The sequence below is a fragment of the Cyrtonyx montezumae genome, unplaced genomic scaffold (assembly GCF_038088225.1).
Source record: "Cyrtonyx montezumae isolate F1298 unplaced genomic scaffold, pur_monq_1.0 scaffold_17, whole genome shotgun sequence".
NCBI lineage: Eukaryota > Metazoa > Chordata > Aves > Galliformes > Odontophoridae > Cyrtonyx > Cyrtonyx montezumae.
This window is the reverse complement of record NW_027071903.1, coordinates 21,190,665-21,212,701: the sequence shown is the minus strand read 5'-3', so window position 1 is coordinate 21,212,701 and position 22,037 is coordinate 21,190,665. Positions and strand designations below refer to the sequence as shown.

Sequence of the window (22,037 nt, the reverse complement as noted above, 5' to 3'; positions counted from 1 at the left end):
TCATCTCTGGCTGCAATGAAGATGAAATACGTGGAGACCACGTTTGTGCCTGCACAGACTGATCAAACACTGCAAGGGAGAGAGGGAGTGCTCCGTGCTGTATTAGGAAGTCCCTTAAGTATTTCTCCTTAGGTATTCCTGGTCTGTTTTCCCTACGTGACGTGGAAGGCTGCTGGGATACGGAGTAGCACAGAGAAATTCTGAATATCCAAGATGCTTTATTGCAAGTGCTAAGCATGGCTATAGTTATTTCACAGGCCAAGTTAACTGCATATCACCTGCAGCAAATTCATGGATTCGTGGTGCGTTTTTTTAATTCCCTCCCACTGCAATGACCAAATTGTTACAACATCCATTATTTAGCCCGGACTTCATTCTCCACGGGCAGTAAAACCTATCTACCTCTAGAAATATTTGCAGAGCTGTAGATGACTGAGCAAACATTTTGCAGGGCATGTTATCTTTATGAAATGAAGTTTTCCTATGCGAGCTGGCTAGGACATCAAACTCACCAGGGACTATGCCAGAAAATAGACTTTGCTCAACACCTGAGCGCGAGCCAGTTGACTGCATTCCAAGTCTTTTTCTTTTCTTTTTTTTCCTCTGGTTTCAACCTGAGTTCTCCATCAATTCTGAAAACAATAAAAGGATGTCCTCGAAATCGAAATTTGGCATATAAACAAACATGTGGTGTGGTGCAGAAAATGAGGCAGAACTTGAAGCGGTAATGCCTGTGGGATGGCAGGCTATGGGACTTGTCAAACTTTGCAAAGTATTGGCTGAAAACAGGAAGAGGAGGGTGGAGGTGAGCCAAAACAACGAGAATCAGAAGGCTGCCTATCCATCAGGACAACTGCCAAAAATCTGACAAGCAGAGAAGAGCTGCTTCAAGATCAAGGGCTATGTGGATACCTTGCCTTACACCGGGGTCGTGCCAGCTGCGGGATGAGACCATGCTGTCTGGAAGAGCTAACCATATCTTCACTGTACAAGGAGCTTGGGAAAACAGAGTTGATCCTCCTGCCACCCAGAACAGGCATGGTAAGGAATGTGTAGGAGCACCCCCAGAGCCACCAGCAACAGAGCTACAGCCCCATGCCCCAGCTGACCCCATCTACCTGCCTCATGGGACACACAGAAAGGAGAAAACCACTCTGGCTAAATGCTGCAATAACAATCCTTCTGCCTGTGAATCATTAACCTTCTGAACACAAGCCTTTGCCTACACAAATATACCAGGATTTATGAGGGTAGGCTTCACCACCCAGTTAGTGTTGGTCTCTCTTATACTCTTCCATCATCTGCTGAAGCCCATTCCCATGCACCACAAATCATTACCGAGTCTTCCTTAGCTATCCAGAATGGGCTGTTTTAACAAAATAAAGTAACAAAGAAACATTAATAATTGCTTTCATTCAAGGTAGAACTCCTACGTTTACCCTTATTTTTTGTCTTCTCCTGGATCACTACAAACAGTGTGCAGAGATGTGTTACCCTCACTCACAAGGTTGTCTGGAGGATAAGGAGCTACGTGCTGCAGAGATCTTTGCATCTGCCTCAGCATGCAGCACTAGAGCAGCTGTGTTTTTGGGAGGCACCAGGCTGCAGGCAGACAGACAGTGGATGCTTCAGACGGCTGTTTGTAAACAGCTGGAAATAGCATTGTCTTTAGATAGAAGGTTTTTTAAAAAGTGCATTAGATACCACAAGGAATCATGGAAGATAAAATGAAAATACAGTTAAAATAATCCTATGTCTGCACTAGACCACTTTATGGGAGGGATTCTGGTTTCCATAACATAAACAGTATGTCATAGCAACAATTACATCAGTGCTAAATGCCATTCTTGCACACAAATTCTACTAGCACTTGTAGAAAATGCTTGGTGTCAATGTGAATTTGTCCTTCCTTCTAGCAGAATTTTCCAAATAGCTCAGCAATGCTGCCTTTCTGAAGATATGAGAAGCCCTTCTCTGGAAGCAGAGGACATCAACACATCACCAATAACTCCACTTGTTTCTAAGCACAGAAGACACCAAACAAGCTCACGTAAGCACCAAATATCTCAGATACTTGCCACTCACAGTAACACAAGTATTTTGCTGTCCTGAAACACAGTATGTACTACCCTATGTTCATCCACAGACTGGCAACAATTGTTAAAAAGCAGATTAATCCATCGGCCAGCTAGGAAGGAAATTCTTATGCTCCAAAATCTGCACATGCATTACCAGTTAGTTACCATCTTCGTATCAGATGCATTCCCCTACCTGTAGTACATAAGTTCCAGGAGAATAACAGAAAATGATTAAACTGTGCAAGTCAATCAAGAGTTAGCACTTGTAGGGTATTTGTTTACACTTGTAGAAAACAAAATACGAAAAGATGAGTGTGTTTCCACTAGCAGTGATTGCAAATGACTATTTTCTGCCTAGATGACATGCTCGAGCATTAAGAATTGGAGTGAGCACTTTGGAATCAGATGCCTCCAAAACTGCTCTTCTTATCCACATGAAAAACCTAGACTTGAATGACTTCATGCACAGGTTTATAGCAGCAGGCTAATTAGGTCATTGGTTATAAGCTGGCCCATGGAGAATTACAGCACGTTCCTCCCATCAAACTGCTTCCATCAAGAGCTCTGATGAAACACCCCAGAGCTGAGCAGGAGCTCTGACTTGCTGAGAAGCCTCAGCCCAGCACAAGAATTCCCTCTGGGATGATGACATCTCACTGAGGTGCCATTCTCCCTCCCCAGAACCCCTCTACGAAGTCTGTCAGCTACCTTTAGAGAAAGAAAAGAGCTGTATCAGTTCCACAGTAGCCTTTTAGTTTGCTGTAGATAATTGTAAAAGAAACCTATTTTCCAGTAATACAGGCCGGTTTTTCCCTACTAACTTCCTACAGCATCTACTGAAGGGTGCATCAGAATACAATGAACTAGTTATAAAACAGAAATAAAGTATTTAGTAGCTCCACTCCATCTTCCTGATGCAGACAGCAGAGAAGGGTCAAAGTGCAGCAAACACCCTGCAAATGCTCCATTCAGGGCTACACTGCTTATTTCTGCCCTTCCTCTGCCCATCCCTGTTCAGACCTCTCGTAGTACTTACCTCTGATAACAGAGAGGCCCAAACCAAAGCTATCACAGTTTCTGGGCAGGGCCAGTTTAATGCTCTGATCTCAGCTGGACTCAGGCTGCAGAGCGCAGCTCATCAAATACCAGTCCTACTGAAACTAATGATAAGGAGGATTCCATTGACCTCACCCAAAGAAGGATTTCATCTGAGGGAGGGAGGGCATGCAGACTGGCATTAAAATTAAAAAAAAAAAAAAGCATTTTGAAGGTCTACAGCATATTTACTTTAAATATTTATATATTAATTCTTTTACGTGCATATGCTGTCAGTCCCTGTCATAGACTCTCACTGTGGGAGATGGACAGCCTTTAGTACAGCACAATTACATGTACTTTAGCAGTTGTTATGTCCTGCTTGTTATTACATCATAAATGGTGTTTGGAAAAGCCTCCTCCCACTCTATGAAGAAACCATGCCATTTTGTAGTATGTTACCTGTTAAATTATAGCCTGTACTTCTGCCATCTCTCTTACAGCACATTAATCTGAGGTTGGAAAGCAACACCCAATCTTAACAAACCTAAAACAAAGCTTAAAGTTCAACCTCTCCTAACATGCCTCTGCTATCACAAGTCACAAGGATCAAGTTGAACCTTGCAGAATGTGTTGCATTTTCAAAATAACAGAAAAATAACACACATGGTATTAAACAATATAGCAGTGAGTCCAGAGAAATGGAAGACAGAAACTGCATGCTGATGAATCCTCTTAGCATATCCTAAGGAGACAGCAGTTAAGGTCTTGGTGATGTCTGGTGAATTCCAAACACAAATATCTCAAGGGGCTTGAAAAGCAAGAGTTACTTCAAAACAGCAAGTCTCTGGATTTTATCTCACTTATCTTATTATTGCTACCTGTAAGCAGTAATGATAAATAGGACATAAAAATGAATAATTCTATGTACATTTTTTAACACAAAGGAATTAACAAGACAACCGAAGAACTCTGGGTCCATCAGTCCCACAAATCCATGTGTGCACTCATTGTATTCCAGCAGATATTTCCAGGCCTACCTGTTCCAGCTTAAAGATGTGCTGGTTGAAGTAGTGCTGTAAGCGCTCGTTGGCGAAGTTAATGCAGAACTGTTCAAAACTGTTGTTCTCATAGTCCTCAAACCCGAAAATATCAAGTACTCCAATGGATAAAGTCTGAAAGAAAAGAAAGAATCCAGATTAGAAAAAAAAAAGTAAATGGATTATTGCTCTGCAGTGTATAATCAAAAGCAAACAAACAGAATTAAATATACTTAATGTTAGGATTTAATTTTTATTGGAGCTGTTAATATTATGCAATCTGGAATATTTCACCTACATCAGAGGGACAAAATGTAACTTCAGATGTCTGGACAGATGGCCTTTTTCTAAATAAAAGTCTTCTCAGAGTTTTTTTGTTTTTGTTATTTATAAACAAAATGCCATCTTCAAAGAAACTCAAACCCAGCTCCAACTTATTCTACTGGACCTAACACATCGTTCTGGAGGGAAAACAAGGGTAGGACTGGAAAAGAAGCTAGCACCGCAAAAACAAAGCATTGAAACACTCTTAGAAAGCAGATACAGGCTGAGTAAACTCAGTCCAGCTGTAAGCCCCCCAGCACACCTGCACGGCAGGGGGTTCAACAGAAATAACGCAATGCAGTGAAGGAAAATACAGCAGGCCAGAAGTTGAATAGCACTGATATCTAAACATGGATGGAAAAATGTCCTATACTGAGTAGTGTGGCCCAGGCAGACTGACTTTTGCAGTGGTGGGATAGTGTCTCCCACCTTTCAGAGGGTAAAAAAAAAGACCTAAAGTAGGTGTAATTCCTGCTGCAACATCTAAGCCTGTTCTGTCAAACAAGTAATTGATCATCATCTACAAATAAAGCTCAGCCAGTGTGCTGAGTCTCCGGCCAGGATGCACGCACTACACCAGCTCAAGTTTCCGCATCACCAACATCCCTGTTTGTATATCCCATCTAATTAAAATAGCACAAGAGGTAACAGCATCAGAACTAGTCAAATGAACCAAAGCTCAGGCAAGGAGGAGAAATATCTTCCTGCTCCATTCATAGGAACCCGTGAGCTGCAGGGCACCAGGTTTTAATTTTACTGGTCTTACAAGGACTTTATCAAACCACCTTCCTAAGGCTAGTGCAGTGCCACTGCCAGAAACACAAACCAGATTAACCAGATTACCCACACCGTTTCTATCTTGCAGCTGCAACACTTTCATGTAGCATGGCACTAAAGCCCATCTTCAGTGCTGCTTCTGTAGGCAGAGAGCCAGCCGAACTTGAAGTAGCTACAGCTGCTGTGAGCTTATGAGCTGAAGCCTTGTACGAGAAGGACTTGGGCTACCCTGACAGAAATATAACCAGAAAAGCACAGCAAGAGATGCACCAAGTGCTCCCAGCCTGTTTTTCCAAAGGGCCATTGGCCACTTCACCCTCCTCTTGCCTAATATTTAGGTTTTCCTCTCTGTACCTGCGCCAGATGGGCTATACCTGCTACAGGGATGACAGAGTGCCCCTAGGCAGCTTCCCAGCAGTTTGCATCACCTGGCAAACCCTGAAGAACGGCTGTTGGATGCGAGGTAGAACTGGAAGCCCCTGGGGCAAGGACAGAGCCTGGCAGAGAAATTTCCCTGGGCATCTGTTCACAAATCCATTCATTAAGCACCAGACTGAGAGGTAAAATCCCTTGGTCTCATGTTTATTTTTTTGTTAATAGCTTCATCAGTTATCAGCTCACTTGCTGTGTCTACAGGACACATACAGATGATAACGGAAACATCAGAGTGACTATTCAGAAGCACCATGGTGACACTGTGAAGCCCCTAGAATCTTAGAGTCACCAAGGTTGGAAAAGACCTACAAGATCATCCAGTACAACTGTCTACCACCACCCCATTCTCCACTAAACCGTGTCCCTCAGTACAACATTTAAATGTTTCTTGAACACCTTGAGCCTCTCGCCTCACCCCTAATCCCGTTACTGCTCCCCTAGGCTCATTTTCAGTGGGCCTGGTGTGAATGCTTCAAACTAAACGTACACAGACTGCCACAACGTAACATGAAATAGCCGAGTATAACCAACTTCCTCATTTCTATTGCTATCAGTTACTGTGCCAAAACCACCACTGAAACACATTTTCACATGTCATGAAAACCAAGCTCAGAAGCCAGATGCACGGAACCCCAGAAACTCAGCATCTAGCAAAATCACTGCAGCTCTGCGAGATGAGCAGGGCTAATTCTGCACAGGTTGTTTTCCTGGGAAAACAACGGTTCCCTCTTCTGCATCATGCCCAATTCTGGACCGCCTCCAGGAAACAAAATTTTGCAGCATGCTTTTAGATGCACTGATCGAGGGCAGCACCCTGTGGTGAATGCGGTCGGTGCCCTGTGGTTAAGGAGGTCGTGTGCCTTCTGCTGGGGGAGGCAGCACCACGGAGATCCCGAAAGAAAGAGGTCAGCAAGCTGAAGTTGGTCAGACTTTTAAGACAAGAAACCAGGATTCTTATGGCTGTTTCTCTGCCTCCATACCTGCTGGCCTTCAAAAATCTCACTGTACTTACCCACAGAAGGGTCACAGTGGCTTTGCCATCATAAAGCAGCCCAGCCCTTCTAGCAACACAGAGCTGGTAAAAAAAATTATGTCTGCTGAGTTACACACTAGTGAAATGATTCTGTTAAGCTGCATGCACTCTGACTGGCTTTAGGATGAAGTTTACAGCACAGTATGTACTAAAAGTCATCAAATATCAACACTGAAGAATTTTCAAAGCTTCAGTTCTTAATTCAGGCTTCAAATGAATGCCACCTGAAAACAAGACAGATGTAAATCATCTTACATTTCATGAACCATGTCTAGCTTACGCCTGAATGTTTGTTGTTCCTATAACCAAATCATTATTTAAAGACAAGCGTGCAGCAGTGACAAGCACACCAGGCTGCTGCAGGACCAAAAAAGCATATCAGCACAGCAATCCTTAGCAATCCATTCTTTGGATTGAAAAGTGTACGCCTACAAAGATTTTGAAGTTCGTATGAACCTCAGGTTAGGAATCATGGTGAATTTGAGAAAAAAAGCGGCCTTGCACTTTCCTAGAAATGCCACAGCCATGACTCAGGGAGTTATGTCAAGCAGGGGTCTTTGGGGCATTCAGCAAAGGACAGCATCCATGCTTTGCAGCTCCCAGACTGCCAATAAACATCGGCTGTCAGAGCTGACTCAGAACACCCCAATGCATGCTGGTGATGTCATTCCACCACTGAGGCACCCTTTGGCACTCATGAGTGGGTTTGGTTCAGATTCTGGGGGGAAAAACAAAAAACACCGATATTCCGAACCAAGCCAATGCTGTAAATATAAAAAACACCAATAAATCCAGAAGGATTACTCCACTCTATACCACCGCAATGTACACGGTGACATCTGATATGAAGTGGGAGGTGGGAATTTGCAACAAATTTTGAAGCTGGGACATGAAAATGACGAACAAATGTACACAGAGCCCAGTGAAGTGTTCAGCAATTCTTCCTCTCTTTCAGGTCAGATAGCCAAGAATAATCTTCATTGATGATTAATTTAAAGGCCATAAGTTCACACTGACCATGACAAACACTTACAGAACACCTCAGTTAAAATAACAGGGTTATTCAGCAGGAAAGGAAGACACTTCACAAGAACCAAGTGGGAAAAGCTTAAAAACACACTTGAAAAAAAATGCATTTCCTTCAAACATGTATCATCACTTTGAGCAGTGAGACAGACTTCTAACAATCCCTAACCTAATTTAAGGAATGGAAATTGAATAAAGGACTCTCTGAGGTTTAGTAATCAAGCTCTCACGAGGAGGAAACATCTCCGACCTCATTAATAAGGGTCAAATTTCAGCCAGTTTGTAGGGTATCATAAGAAGAGCCATTATCAGAACAGAAACTAAAAGCTCAAGAGAGATGACCAGCAGAAACAGAACATGCCAGCAGCGACTCGCAGCGAAACCCATACACAGCAGCACTGCTGGAAGCATACAACTACTCATATCAGATAGCTAACCCAAACTCAGCTCAGAAACAGCATGCTATGAATCCCATCAGCAAGCAAGATAAACCAAATCCCACTGTGCTTTCCCAAGACAATTCACTGTACATTTAGCTACACATGGATATTAAAGGTCTTATTTACATCTTCCAAACGCTTGCTTGAAAAACAGTGGAAGAGTGGCAAAGGAGGATTTCTTTGTTTTAACTAGCTCCATCTTTTCATCTTCTCCTCACTGCTGTTATTAAATAAGCACACATTGAGATATGAAAAATCTCCCCATCCCCATTGTCCCATGGACTTTGCTAGGACCTCAGCCTTCTTCCAGCCTATCAACAAAGCAGTACATCAAGGTTCAGATTGGCTTAACTAGCCAATCAAGTCTTGCAGCACATGCATCAAGCCCCAAGGAACACTGCACCTACCATCTTTTGGCCAAGTCTTGCCCAAGTGGCACTGCAATGCTGTTTGCACAGCAAGGTGGCTTTGCTAGATACAGAGATGGTTTTCACAGCACTCAGAGCAGAACAAAGCGGGATCTCGTGTATACCAGATTCACAGATGTGCGTTTGTAACATTTGCCTCCCTCCATCTTTCTCCTTCATTGTCAAAGCCCTGAGCTACATATCCAGGCAGACAGTCAAGCAATCTCCTGCAAAGACCATGCAAGCTCAAAGCAGGTGTTTTTATAGGGCTGAAATCAGAATTTATGCTGAGTCATATTTACATCTTCACTTCTGTCGCCAACTTTAGGCACAGGTTTCCTCTCAACTGTACCCTTAGATTTTTTTTTACCTCTGCACAAGATTAACTACCACAAAAGAGATCTCTGCCAAAAACCCATTACCTGACAACCCTCAAAACCTTCAAAAACTTTCTAACAATCCTGCAGTTTATCTTGAAAGTCAAACTAACACTGGGCTGGGATAAAGCCAGTGCAGATTTAGGGGTGCATCACTCACTGCTAACTCAGGAGGCAACAACCTTTCAGTGAAAGGTGCAAAATTATATTTTCTTCCCGAAGACAGAGATTAAATGTGTATTTTTGAGGTGCTGGTACATACCAACATTCAAAGCAATGCTGCCATGTAAGCGCTGACGTCTTCCCTTCCCTGAGAGCTCTTCCCATAGGCTGGAGGCCTCATTTATTGCAGCCAAACCCCAGAACACATATGGGAATAAGAAGTGTTCTATCCTAACCCAGTGCTTCTCAGCCCGAGTCCCTCCTGAGGTTGAGACCCAAAGCCCACAGGTATCTACAGTTGTGCCCTGCTGTCACACTCAAGCTCAAGCAAGTGGCAGTGTCCTAGTCTTATTCAGTCTGTAAATATTATGGAGCACACACTATTGAAATATAAACAAATAAATAAATGATAAGCAGTGTTTGAGATGCATCTCCTTGTGAAAAGGAATCCACCGTGTTTCACCAAGAGAACAACTGGCTTTTTTCCTGTCAGCTCAGACAAAACTTTTGACGGCGTGCCAAAAATCAGGTAACGTGTTCTGTAAAATATTAAACCAAGCACGTGCAGGCAGAAGGCCCACTGGATGTCACCTACTTGAACAAACTAATCTTGTCAGCAATGTCATCACCGCCTGCTTAAAGCAAACTTTACACAAATGCCTTTATTTATAGCCCATAATCACGCTCCTCTAATCACCACAAGCATTTCTGTGCAGTTCACTATAGGAGCAGCCACGCTACAAACCACTGCACCTTCCCTCAGTCCCCCAGTGTAATTCAAATGCAACGTTAGCACTTAGCAATGCGATCAGCCTCTTGGCAGCTTCAGTCTGTGTGTACAATCCAGAAAAGAAATTATAAATAAAGAAAATGCTGCTGGCCTGCACCCAATATTTCCAAGCCCAGCGTAGCTGGAGAGCTGCAGGCACGTGCATGCATGGCCACGTACATACATGTATGCATGGAGAGCAGCCAGGGGTCAGCCCTGCCCTAAGCCCAGCACAGGTTCTGGGACACGGGCTCAGAGAGGATGTCCTGGATCACTGCGTCCAGCCCTTGCTATCGCAGGAAATGTCCTGTAATCCCTGCCATCAATTCTTTGGGAAGCCAGCTAGGCACCAAGCTGACTTCACTCTTCCCGTCACAGTGCTTTTTCCCAACCTCACTCTCTGCTAGTCAGAGCTTGGTCACCTCCGTGTCTCCTCCCACAACATGTTTTTACTTTTTCAGATGAACGTTACTGAACAGCCTCATCAAAACACTCCCAATTAGTGGGATTTCCACTCCTTCCCACAATTACACACTGCCCTATAGTTTTACGTGAGGAGGAAGAAGGATTTGGCACTGCTCCTGTAGGGGTGGGGGAACCAGGATTTGTGACTGAAGCAAACCTTCTCCCCAGCCACTTGGAGGATACAGTACTGGAGGTGCTTTGCTGTTCCTGGCTCAGCAAGCACCACTTAAAAATAACAAAGTCCTTGGTCTGAAATATTAACAGCAATGTTCCACGAGGAGAAGTTAATTTTATGTCAAGCAATTTAGGTAATGTTTTATCCCATAGTTACCCATTTTGAAACAGAAGCGTGTAGCCAAAAGAGCTGGCAAGGCATTACCTTGGTGCTTTCTTCCATATCCTTTGAATTCAGGAGTGCATGGTTAATTCTGAAAACTATCCAGTCGAAGAGGGCACTGTACAATGATTTCGCCATAGAGTTTCGCACAGTCACAGCCTGAAAGAAAAAAAGAAAAAGGCAAATGGAAATGATTCACTGAAACGTGCTTTACCTCTTAAGCAGCCAAATCCAATAGTCACATTTTGCCCTTGCTAAAGCTTCTGTCTGCTGTTTTGGTGCATGTTGCACATGGCACTGGTCCCCAAGCCACCAGAGGCTCATGGCTGTCCCCACACTGCTCTGCTCAGCTGGGCTGTGAGCTCTGCCCTAGACTTTGGCTTGGCTTACTGTGGTGCACTCAAGTGGATGATGCACGAGATCAAGCAATAAATCCCATGACCAACAGCGAAAGGAAAAAATTTACATGGATTTAACTTCACTGAAATGACTGTGGAATTTATTCAGGGGGAAGGCAAGAGGAGGGTGGATACTGCGTGGCAACCAGCGAGTGATGGGGAAGCATGTTCTGGGGCAAGCAGTAAATCTGGGATTTCTTGTGACCAGCAGTGAGAAGGACACACACACAGGAGAACCAGTCTGCACGTATCCACAAGACATCAGCTTTGCACAGGGAGTTACATACCAAATCAGAAAGGAATGATTCAGGGCTCTTTGCATGCCATTCTTAGGTTTCTTACCTTGAGCTGCATTACAGCTTCCTGCACAGACTGATAACCCAAAAGCTTACAATATTGGCAGCAACCATCAAGTTGGTTTTGTAAGAAAAAAATAAGGAAGCAGGCTTGTATGTTCACACAGAACTATTTCAACAAAGCCTTGACCTATAACACATCAGTGGCTTTGTATATACCACACTCAGAACCTCCTCACCAACATTCCCACCAACATACACGAGCTGCACGGTCTCATGGCACTGACTTGAAGCAACAGTGAAGCTCATAGAGCATCATTATCTCTCACCAAAAGCTCTCTCCTTCCCCCTGAATATTTTGGGATGACACCTCTGAATGTGATTGCATGCAGGCAGTTAAAACCAAAAACCATTTCTATATGAAGCCAATGAAGAATGGTACTGTACCCTCCATATGGTTACATATGCTTTTAAGCTACAATACTTTGTGGTTTTTGACCCCCTTGTATGACAGCAAGCAACAGGAGAGCTGCTCTCCTTGATCTGCTCCACACCCAGGAAACTGTGCAACAAACAGCCCTGATCTCCCATTTCCAATAGTTATTTTACCACACCTCGGCTGTAGTTAAAGAGCTGGCAAAAGCAATTTTATATGGCATAGGAGGCAAGGGACATGCATGTACACATGGATCTCTTTGCAAACGTGTCAGCTCCTTTTAAGTCCATTTTTTCTCTTGCTCTTACCAACAAACCCCAACAACCCTTCAGCAGCCATGCTGTCCTTTGGGCTCGCCGCAAAGCAGAGAGCAGTCCTTCACCCCATGCATGGGAATCAGGATATGAGACACTACACAGACACTGATCTGCTGTACAGGACTCCAGCTTTTACTTTTTTCCCCACTTCAATAGAGCATTCATGCTTCATTCACTCACTCTTCAGATCCCACATGACAGTAACTTACAGATGAAGTCCTTTTGTGTAAGTATATACCAAACTGTACAACGAGGGAATGTTGCTTCTGCTCAGATTTAAGAAGCTATTGCAAATTCAAGGGCATGCCACCAATCTTTCCCCAAAACAGGAGGGTTAGCCCTCTTGGGAAACAACTCTTTCACCTTTTCTTTCCTTCTTCATTTGAAGCCCTCATCTAGCACGGTCACTATGCACATTGCTTAACATTTTCCTAGGTGATTTAGCAGTGGAATTTGTTTCCTTCCCAAGCACCAGTGCTCTGATGTAACTGGTGGCAGCAAGCTTATGACGTGGAAGCATCACAGCTGAAACATTTTGTACTTGGGTTTATGAAGAGATGAGCACACACAACCTGCTGAAGGCAAAACACAGCTCTTAGCTTGTACATATGTTAACTAGGGATGCCCTGTGAAATACGTGGCACATATTACGTATGTTCTGACTCCAAGCAGCCCTTTTTTCCCCTTTGCTTTAACTCACTTATAACCTAATTCCTCTAGAATCACTACCTTGCAATTACATTTTTGAATTCCCTAAAAAGCAAAGGCTTGCTTGCAGCAAACTCTCAGTGTAGTGACACATGGAAACTCTGCAGACTGCTTCACCACTTTCTTTTGTCTTTGCATTCAGCAACATAAGTAATCCCACAAAGTTCTTCCAGGAAGTGCTCCATCTTGAAACTCCAGCTCAGTATTTTCAGCAGTTGTCATCTCCAGCTTCTCATCTCTTGCACGTCTCATTACGTGAACATTCTGGCAGATCCCTGACACTGTGGCACTCATAAAATTCACTCACAAAGCAAAACAAAAATAGCTCAGGCAATGCCAAAAAAATCTCTGCGGGATCAAAGCAAAGCACAACATCTTGCACACACACGGAAGTATCGCTTACTGATTCAAAACCAAAACAGATCAAACGCATTTAAACATAGTGATGCTGGAAATAAACTCAAAGCAAGGTTTTAATCAATAGGTTTCCTAAATTTAGGATTAGCAAAAGGAATATCTGATTAGAGGCACTGATGCTTAGATGCTAGAGATGATACTTGCTAGGGCTGGCCAACATTTGCTGCAACGTTTGGGTTTGCTCTTAAGATTGCACTGCCAAAGTAACTGGCCCGTGACTTTTCATGACAACCATTAGATTCAGGCTAACTTTAAAACACATGCACTTTTGGAAGCATTTTCTGCCAAAATGAACATGGGGCAACAGGCTGAAGAACTGCAATCTCTCTTTGAAGTGTTTTGGAGCACAGACTTCAAGTCTTGGGAGCGCCAGCCTATGTTTTGGAGATGGCAAAAGATATAATCTCAGAAAACCAGATTTGCTCAAATTAAAAGCCTCTGCAAAACACACTGGTAGGCATTCAGGTTAGCCCTTAAGATTACAAAGTCTCAGACGTGTACAAGATGCTGTACGTGCCACCTCCAGCACCACTGCTCCGCTGCCAGGCGCTCGCATTCCTGCTGCCCTGCTCAGATGCAATGACTCAGAGCAAAAATGAGAGGAAGGCTGTGTGTGATGAGGGACATGCAGGGGTGGCATTTCAGTGTACCCTCTTCTGCTAGGAGCTGCCGAAGCCTGCACAGTGGGTGGGATGAACAGAGCTGTATCAGAAGAGTTCAGGCTGTTAATGAACACCAGAATGGGTTCTTTCACCTTGCTGCATGGTCAGAAATTGCAGCATTTTACAGGCAGTTTAAATCTTGTTTAAAGCATCCTTTTTGCCTCCTAAAACTCTGGTTAAAACAGCAGCTTTTTATTCACCCCACCCCAGATATTGTTTAAAAAAAATTATAATCTGGACTTGATCCTGGGGGTAAATTCTGCAGCTCATCTCTTTGACCACAATGCAGTATTTAAGGAAAGCACAGGCTGTTTTGGCAGCACAAGCACTCAGGATACATCCTACCTATGTGCAATCTAAAGGGAAATCTAATACTCCAAAGTACACCTGGAACCCAGCACAGCCTGCCAGTAAGGTGGCCCATCATGCTGGAGCTGAGCTCACTCCACTCGTTATTTATTTATAGGGCTGGGCATGTTTGTGCCCAGTGAATCCAAGGCAACCTTACCAACCATTGCTCAATTTCATGTCATCAGCAGAGCTCAGTGAGAAGTGGAAGGGGTCCCAGAGCTCTAAGCCATGCCCTGCTTTGGGATCTGCAGCTGCTTCACAGGCACAGATGGCTTTGGGACACATGGCAGACACACCTCGTGCTGGCAGACAGAGCTCCTGGTCACAGGGCACCAAGGTTTGCCAACGTGTGAGCAAGCATGACTGCAATTCCAGCAATATGTTTTTCATCAGACTCTCCCTTAGTCAAGCTGAGCGTTTTCTGGAGCACAGACCCCAACAACTCCACTGAGATCCACAGTGAGACAAACCCCTAAATCCTCTCCTCACTGACCTGTCCAAACCAAACAAACCACAGCCCATATCCCTAACAGCAACCAGCCTTCCACATCCAACTTGAAACACTTTGACCCAAACAAAAACACAGCATAAAGGCCTCTTGTAATCAGTATAAACACTTCCACCAACATTTTTGTTTAAAAAGGCCTGCACAAAATAAATAACCATTTCTGGGTGGTGCATCACTTGACATGGAGACTCCAAAAAGTAGGAGATGGCAACAGAAATAAAGCTAAGCTCGTCACTTTTGCTGTTGCTTAAGATCACTGGTTGATGGATACCTGGGTACAGACAGATCTTAAGGCCAGATTATACGAAATACATATTAGATTTCAACAGCCTCTGACTTCGCTCTAGAGGGATGCAGTCCTTACCTTAATCAATCACTGCTATCTAGCAAGCATAGGAAGCATCACATGGTCCTGCAGAGAAACCCAAGGAGTATATTGTGCAGGAAAAAAATCCCAGTTAGAAGCAAACTATTACTGCAGCTTTTGGGTCACTTGTGTAAAAATGTTGTGGTTTTTCACCCCAGTTACTGAGTACAGGCTCAGATTCTCAGAAGTGAAATTAAAAAGCAGAACTGGAAAGCAACGGCAAGCACCAAACTCAACGAAAGACCTGGTGAGGAATAAAACCCCACAGAGTTTAACAGTGGGCAACCCCTGTCCTGCTTCCCCAGCATTAAGCAAACCTATGCAACATCCACAAACATATTGTTGGCCAACACAATGTTCATAAATCAGCAATTTGGGGTCAACTTCACGTTATTACATCCTCTCCCAATTTTTCATCGGGGACAATGCAGACGGGCTCAAGGTCAATGCGCCCACTCAAGAATTGCTAAAAGCCACCAGTACTTGAAAACAGGATGTTTAAAAGCCACTTTGCAGCAAAAATCTGGAAAATTCAGTGGGGCTGTAAGACGAGATGCACAGGAATTGTGCACAGCGTGTCGAGATTCCTCCTGTTTTTTCACATTTCCCTGTGTGTGTTATTTGCTCACACTGTGCATGCCCATAGCCAGCCCATGGGTTCTACAAATGCAGAATTACCACCTATCCCAAAAAATCTGTACCAGTAAATCTTCACTGCAAATTCTTACTGGGAAGTTGACGGTCATCTCCAGAAACCAACTGGTTGAAATACAGACGCTCTCAACACTTCTGATGAATTCCCCCCTCCCAGTAAAGCGATACATCTTCCAGAGCACAAGGAGTTACAAGCACACGTGTGCACGTGTTTCCTGCCCTCTAGGAAGAAAACAAGCAGTGCTCGCTCCCTTTTCGGACCAATGTTATCAACTACAAAACCAATCAGAGCAGTTCCACGACGACAAGGAACTCTCTGCAATGAACACGACATTGGCAAGAGTTTATGTAAAGCATGATCAAGACATGAGATAATTTCTTTAGTAAACCCATTCCCCATAAAACACTTGATGCCTTTTGCTTGTGTACAACAGAAATGGAGATTCCTATTCTCTTCAGGAAATAAGATATGAATGCAGGAAGAGAGGAAATATCCTGTTCTTTCTCAGGGCCTTTGATAGACTTCCTATAATTTCTATACAAATATGAAAGGTGCTTCCAATTAAATATTCAGGAAAAAAAAAAAGCAACATCAGGATTCTTCCTCTTCAGGAAATCCCTCAAAAATCCAATCTGCATACATATTTACAGTGGTTCTATGAGGTTTTGTTTGCTTTTCTTTTAATACATGGAATAGGTTTGCTCCATGCTACCCAAGGAATCAACCCTAATCCGGCTCATAGGCAGCTTAGCAGTAAGCCCCAGGAACCTGGGATAGCATACAAAAACCCCTGTGATCTGCAGATCATATACACAATTTGATTTTTGTTATAATTTGATGTCCATTTCAAAATCCTTATCTGCCATTCCTGTTTTTTTCCCATTTACTCTCCAAGGGGAGATTCAACTCCATGATTACGGTTGTACTGACTCTAATGTAAATGCCTTATTCCAAAATACCTAAGAGGAAAACATAACACATCTTAATACCTCCTGAATTTTACTCTTGGTCCTTAACTAATGCTTCCTGCTGATGTCTCCTTCAAGAGCTGCCGTGGGTTTAAGCACTACAGATGATTTTCAAGAACCAGAAAAGGACAAAAGTATATTTATCTACCTTTGAATGAAAGTATCTACTCAGAGTTATGCTGTATGTGGAATAAATGATGGAACAGATTGGTTTCTGTTCTTAAAAAAGCATACATATATTTATTATAATCTTAGCAGTGTTTAGCCAGCAGACGTGGATATGATTGAGATCAGAAGCAACAGAAACAAGAGTGATTCAAGCTCTCCTAATACAGGTACTTTATATCTCCTAAAGGAGCCCAATCAACAGGAGAAGCCATGCGTTCCTTCCCTGCAGCCCTGACCATCCAGCCCACACAGGCACCATAGTGATGAGAGTATCTGCAGCCATCAGGAATTATACAAGGCAGACATGCAACAATACAATTAGTTTTTCCTCTCTGATGCTGTTACTGCTCAGTGAGTGCTGGAAAATAAACACCCCTAGGATGGATTCAGCTTATTTTGGTACCTGCACAGACAGAGAGCTGCTGAGGCAGTTATTTACAAGGTCTGCTGCTCCCATTCTAAACTGCAGTAGCAGACAATGCAGGGTGAGCAGTGTAGTGTGAGGCTGACCTGGGGAAGGAGCAGGGAACAAGGCTGGTGGTGGTGAAGGGCAGCAGCACTGCGTGCAAACCTGGCTGTGCATCAGACGCCCTCTGCGTTCAATGAAAAGGGGACAGCATGTCACCACTCTTCTGAATTTGAAAAACAGATGCAAAAGCATTAAGCTGCTAGAATTAGACGAGGTCTAAGTTTCTCTTTTTGTCTAAATGCAGGTTTTGGTGACTAACTCTTCTAACACTGAGTGGGTCCCAGGCCATACGTGCGCACACAGAACTGCAGTTCCCTGCTGCTCCGCTCACTTCCTATGTATTACCCAAGGCACTGTGTGCCCGGATACATTCACAGCCACATCCCACAGTGAGAAACAGATTAAGCAGCGTTTGTGCTCCCCCCTGGGCCACAGGACATAGGCTGAGACAGTCAGGCTTAGTTTATTTATTATTTTTTTATAAACAGGCTTAGCACCCAGAGGAAAGTACTCTTGCAGGATATCAGACTCTAGCTTAATCCCTGTCTTGGCATCAAGGAGTATTATATCATACAGGGCCTGAGCAACCATGATGTAATTTTCCATACCCATACTTTATCTTCACATCATATTAAATTCCTGTCATCCTCCAGCTTGCTTCTCCTAAGAGACCTCAAATGGTTCATGCTTTGTGCTGGCTGGAGTTTGAAGAGATTTTTTATTGTTCTTGTTTGCATTGATTAAGTACGAGAAAGGTCTTTAGAAGGACCAGAGGAAGAAGAGAGGGATTATGAAATGCAAAAAAGGAAAAGTTCAATCAGAAGTGCATCAAACTTTCCTATAAAGGCTCAATTTTATGTTCCATTTCTAGAAATATGCCTACAAATGACATATCCCCAAACTCCCCTAAGCCCCGCAATGCCACAAGGTCACTGCACACATTGCATGTTGATCTGTTCAACCCTGCACCACCCTCTATCTCATGTATGTTCCCACTGGAATTGCCTTTCATGTGCTAACACGACTCCAAGGAATAATACGGCAGGCGTCAGAACTCCTCTCCAACCCTTCCCCTCCTAACTCACCCCATCACCATACATACACAAACAGAGAAAATGAAGTGGAAAATCTGAAACAAGAACAACGGCTCCTGAGGGTGTGAATCCCAGCAGGTGGTAGGCAGGGCTTGGACGTGGACAGATGGAAGACCAATCATTCCCATCGCCAACTGGTGCTCTTTACTTTTAGAGTAGTTTTGCAAGCTCCCATCCTTAACATTGCCATATTGGAGCTGATATCGGTAACGTGCCACGGCTGTGCTTTTCAGAAAAAGGACCCAGGATACAATTAGAACCAAACTAAATCAGCAGAGATGTTTTAGAGTTGTTCTCAAATTCTCTGCTCTGGAGCCATGTCTTGGAGATGAGTAAAGTCATCCTCCTAAAAAGATTTTAGCCAAAGTCTTCACCCTTCAGATTTGTATGGTAAAGTTGGAAAAAAGGGATCTGTAACAAATTAAAACAAAAAACCCCTCTTTCTGAAATAAAACTTCCAGAAAATGAGTGTGCTGTTCTCACATCTCCCCATGGAAGAAAGAATGCAAGAAATGTCCTACTGAAGGGACTCTCACCATGGAAAACTGCAGGCAGCCAAATTTGAAGGGAAAACAAGAAGAGTTTTCCTCTACCTGTGTTCACCCTCAGCCCATTGAAACAAGCAACTGAGATCCCATTCAGACTCCCAGGCCCTTTGTCTGTGTTTTCACACTGGAACCAGTACATAAATAAATCAATGGGTTACTCAGTGACACGGGAGTGGGGTGTGTGACCTAACCCGAGGAGGAACCCACAGGCTATGTTTAGGGAAATCTGCTCCCAAGTTCACGGGCACAACATACCTGCATTCCTACTGCAAAGCACAACACGTGGCCAAAAATAGCACTTTTGTTAGCAGTCAAATCCTGCCTTTCTGCTGCTCCTTCCCAAGCAACAACACTCGTAGAAAAACTTGTTTTGCCAGTCTATGTTGTCTCACTGCAAGCTTTTTTTTTTGGCAAGCCTCCTCAATGGGAAAGGATTCCTCATCACTCCTCAAACCACTCCACTACAGAGCCAAGGATCATGCAGCACAACCCATTTCACAGAGCTTCTGCAGCTCCCATCAAGAGTTGATGGATAGTCACTAGCTGTCAGAAGTCATTTTAGATTTACTCAGATTGAGACTATACAGAAAATCCCATACTCCAACCAACAATAACAGATTACATACTGTGTGAGAAAAGCTGACTTGATAATGGGTTGTTCACATTCTTACAAAGCTCATCACATGACTTCAGACTGAATTTACTAGGACTCTGGAGCTGAAGTGCCTTTTCAATAACCAGATGTAATTAAAATAACCTTTCAAAGAGCCTAGAATGGATTCATGTCAGAAAGGGAATCGGGAGAGAAGGGGTGATGGCAGGCAGAGAAAGTCACTATTTCCCTTCCTAAAAATCCTTATTTTGATGGTTGCTCAGAATTCCTGAAAGCCAAGAGTCTTCTTCCCAAACATTGTGTACACAAGTTGCAAGGGCAGAGAAGAGTGAAGGTAACAGCTTCTGTGCACGACTTCTGGGTTCCCCTGATGATCAGACGTGCACGGTTACCATTAAGTTCAGCAGCTTTGGGGAAATTCTTACAGACAGGAGCTCCACTGCTGCAACTGCTGCCACACACACCTTCAGAGAACACAATCCTACTGTAAAAGAGCTCAGGCAGATTAAAAACAAAGACTCAGTGTTGATGGGCTCAGTCTTCGTAGCAAAGGATGCTGCAAATCACGGTGAACTACACCTAGTGATCCCAGAAAACAAGTCCAATCCAGTCCGTGCCCTGTCACCAAGTTGTTGTTCCTTGTTTGAAGGAAAAATAAGGAATTTAACCCCATGAAAAAATTTCTTTTGAAGTTCTGCATCAACAGGTCACCTTCGTATCCTGAAGCAGAGACGCTTGCAGGTCTCTCAGAAGCTTTGTGGGATTTCAGCCTTATTCAAGTAATACCTTTCTGTAATTCTGAATACACTCATCAGTGCACAAAGTCTTCAAAGGAATCCTGCTAAGCTCCTAACGTTAATGACCTGTGGTGACAATGAGTCTCATAAGCTAATGGGGTCTGGGATAAGTAGGTGCTTCCAGCAGTTTTGCATCTTTCTACTCTATTGAGTGTCCTTATACTTCAAAACTGAGAGCATTCATCCCATTTTCTGCACGCTATTAATTATTTTGTCTCCTACCCACTTCTTCTCCCCTATTATTTTCAGTCTGCAAGGTGTTGATGATCAGCTACAACTATGCTCTTTTCCTTTTGTGTTTTTTAACTTTATTTCTTTTTTTATCTTAGATAATGTCATGCTATTTGTAAACTTGGCCCTGAAATGCCATTCCTTTTCTCTTTATAATGCTCTGAAAAAGGCATCAGTCAGTACCACCACGAACACATGAGCTAATGAAACATCTCTCAGCTCCTTGCTGTGATGAAATACTTTTTTCCTCTTGTTAAGGCTTTGCTATCTTGTGTCTCTGCCAATTAACTGTTACCTCACTGAAAACGAACTGTTCTCCCCTGGCTCAGCTCACTAACACAGCACAGTCTGAAATGAGTATTCTGGAGGTACCTCGCTGGACTGTTACTGAACCAAGTGGGCTCAGCAAAGGGATGCACACCCCACAGCCTCTCTGACACACAGAGAATGCAGCTTCAGTGCTCAGCACCCTGCTTTCTTCTCTGCATAGCACGTTTTCAAGAGACCATTTCTGTTAGCAGACCTGATCTGAAGCCATTTTTCTAAGCCATCATCAGCTAATTTCATAGGGACCTACAGCTGCATGTATTAACAAGGAATAAAATGCACTGCAGACTGATAACTGCAATTCAGAAATTAATCATGCCATCACAGGATGGTTGCAGTGCACTCTCATGGCTGAGTAACTGCCTGCACGTAAAAACGACTGGCTAAACTGCAGGCATGTAGCCACTGAAGCAGAAATGATAGCACTTGATATCCTATATGAGTTTAGAAAGAAAAAATTCAAAATAACATCTTATTCCAGAGCGTTCGCAGAACCAGGGACACTTAGGGCCATCAGAGGGACTAAAACATGTTTGCATTCCAGATTTTGCTACCAACATAAAGGAGCGATAACAGAGAGCGAAAACTGCACGCCCTTCTGATGTGCTCCGCCGCCTCGGCCTGCAGGGATGCCCATGGGACACACCACTTCAGCCCTTTTGGATCCTCTGGCTTTTAAGATAGCGATTTTCCACTGTGAATACACACTGTTAGCTACAAGACACTCATTGTGACACTCATCAAACAAGCAGCTCCTAACAGCTTTCCAGTCTTGAAGGAATGGCACAATCAGGTTACTCACTGCCTGAGAAATTTCCTTCTTCACATCAGACTTCTTCAAAAAGTGTGAATTCATTCATTAACTCATCCTGAGGGATAAAACCTCCAGGCTGCAAATAGCTGAAAATTATAGAGGTCTGTTAAAACAAACCTTTTTGCAAAGTCATTGGCTTAAGTAATGCCAACAGAACTAAATGAATGGAATACATCATGGAAAAAAAA

General features: G+C 43.4%; 1 protein-coding gene across 4 annotated transcripts in view; it reads right to left on the bottom strand.

Moving 5' to 3' along the window:
* MYO9A (myosin IXA) overlaps positions 1-22,037 on the bottom strand; it is a 161,961-nt gene that overhangs the window by 59,059 nt on the left and 80,865 nt on the right. For all 4 annotated transcript variants that reach the window (XM_065733665.1, XM_065733666.1, XM_065733667.1 and 1 more), the window contains 2 exons: positions 10,748-10,864; positions 4,154-4,288 (listed from right to left, as the gene is read on the bottom strand). In XM_065733665.1, coding sequence (XP_065589737.1) covers positions 4,154-4,288; positions 10,748-10,864 — 252 coding nt within the window. The remainder of the gene's footprint in view (positions 1-4,153; positions 4,289-10,747; positions 10,865-22,037) is intronic.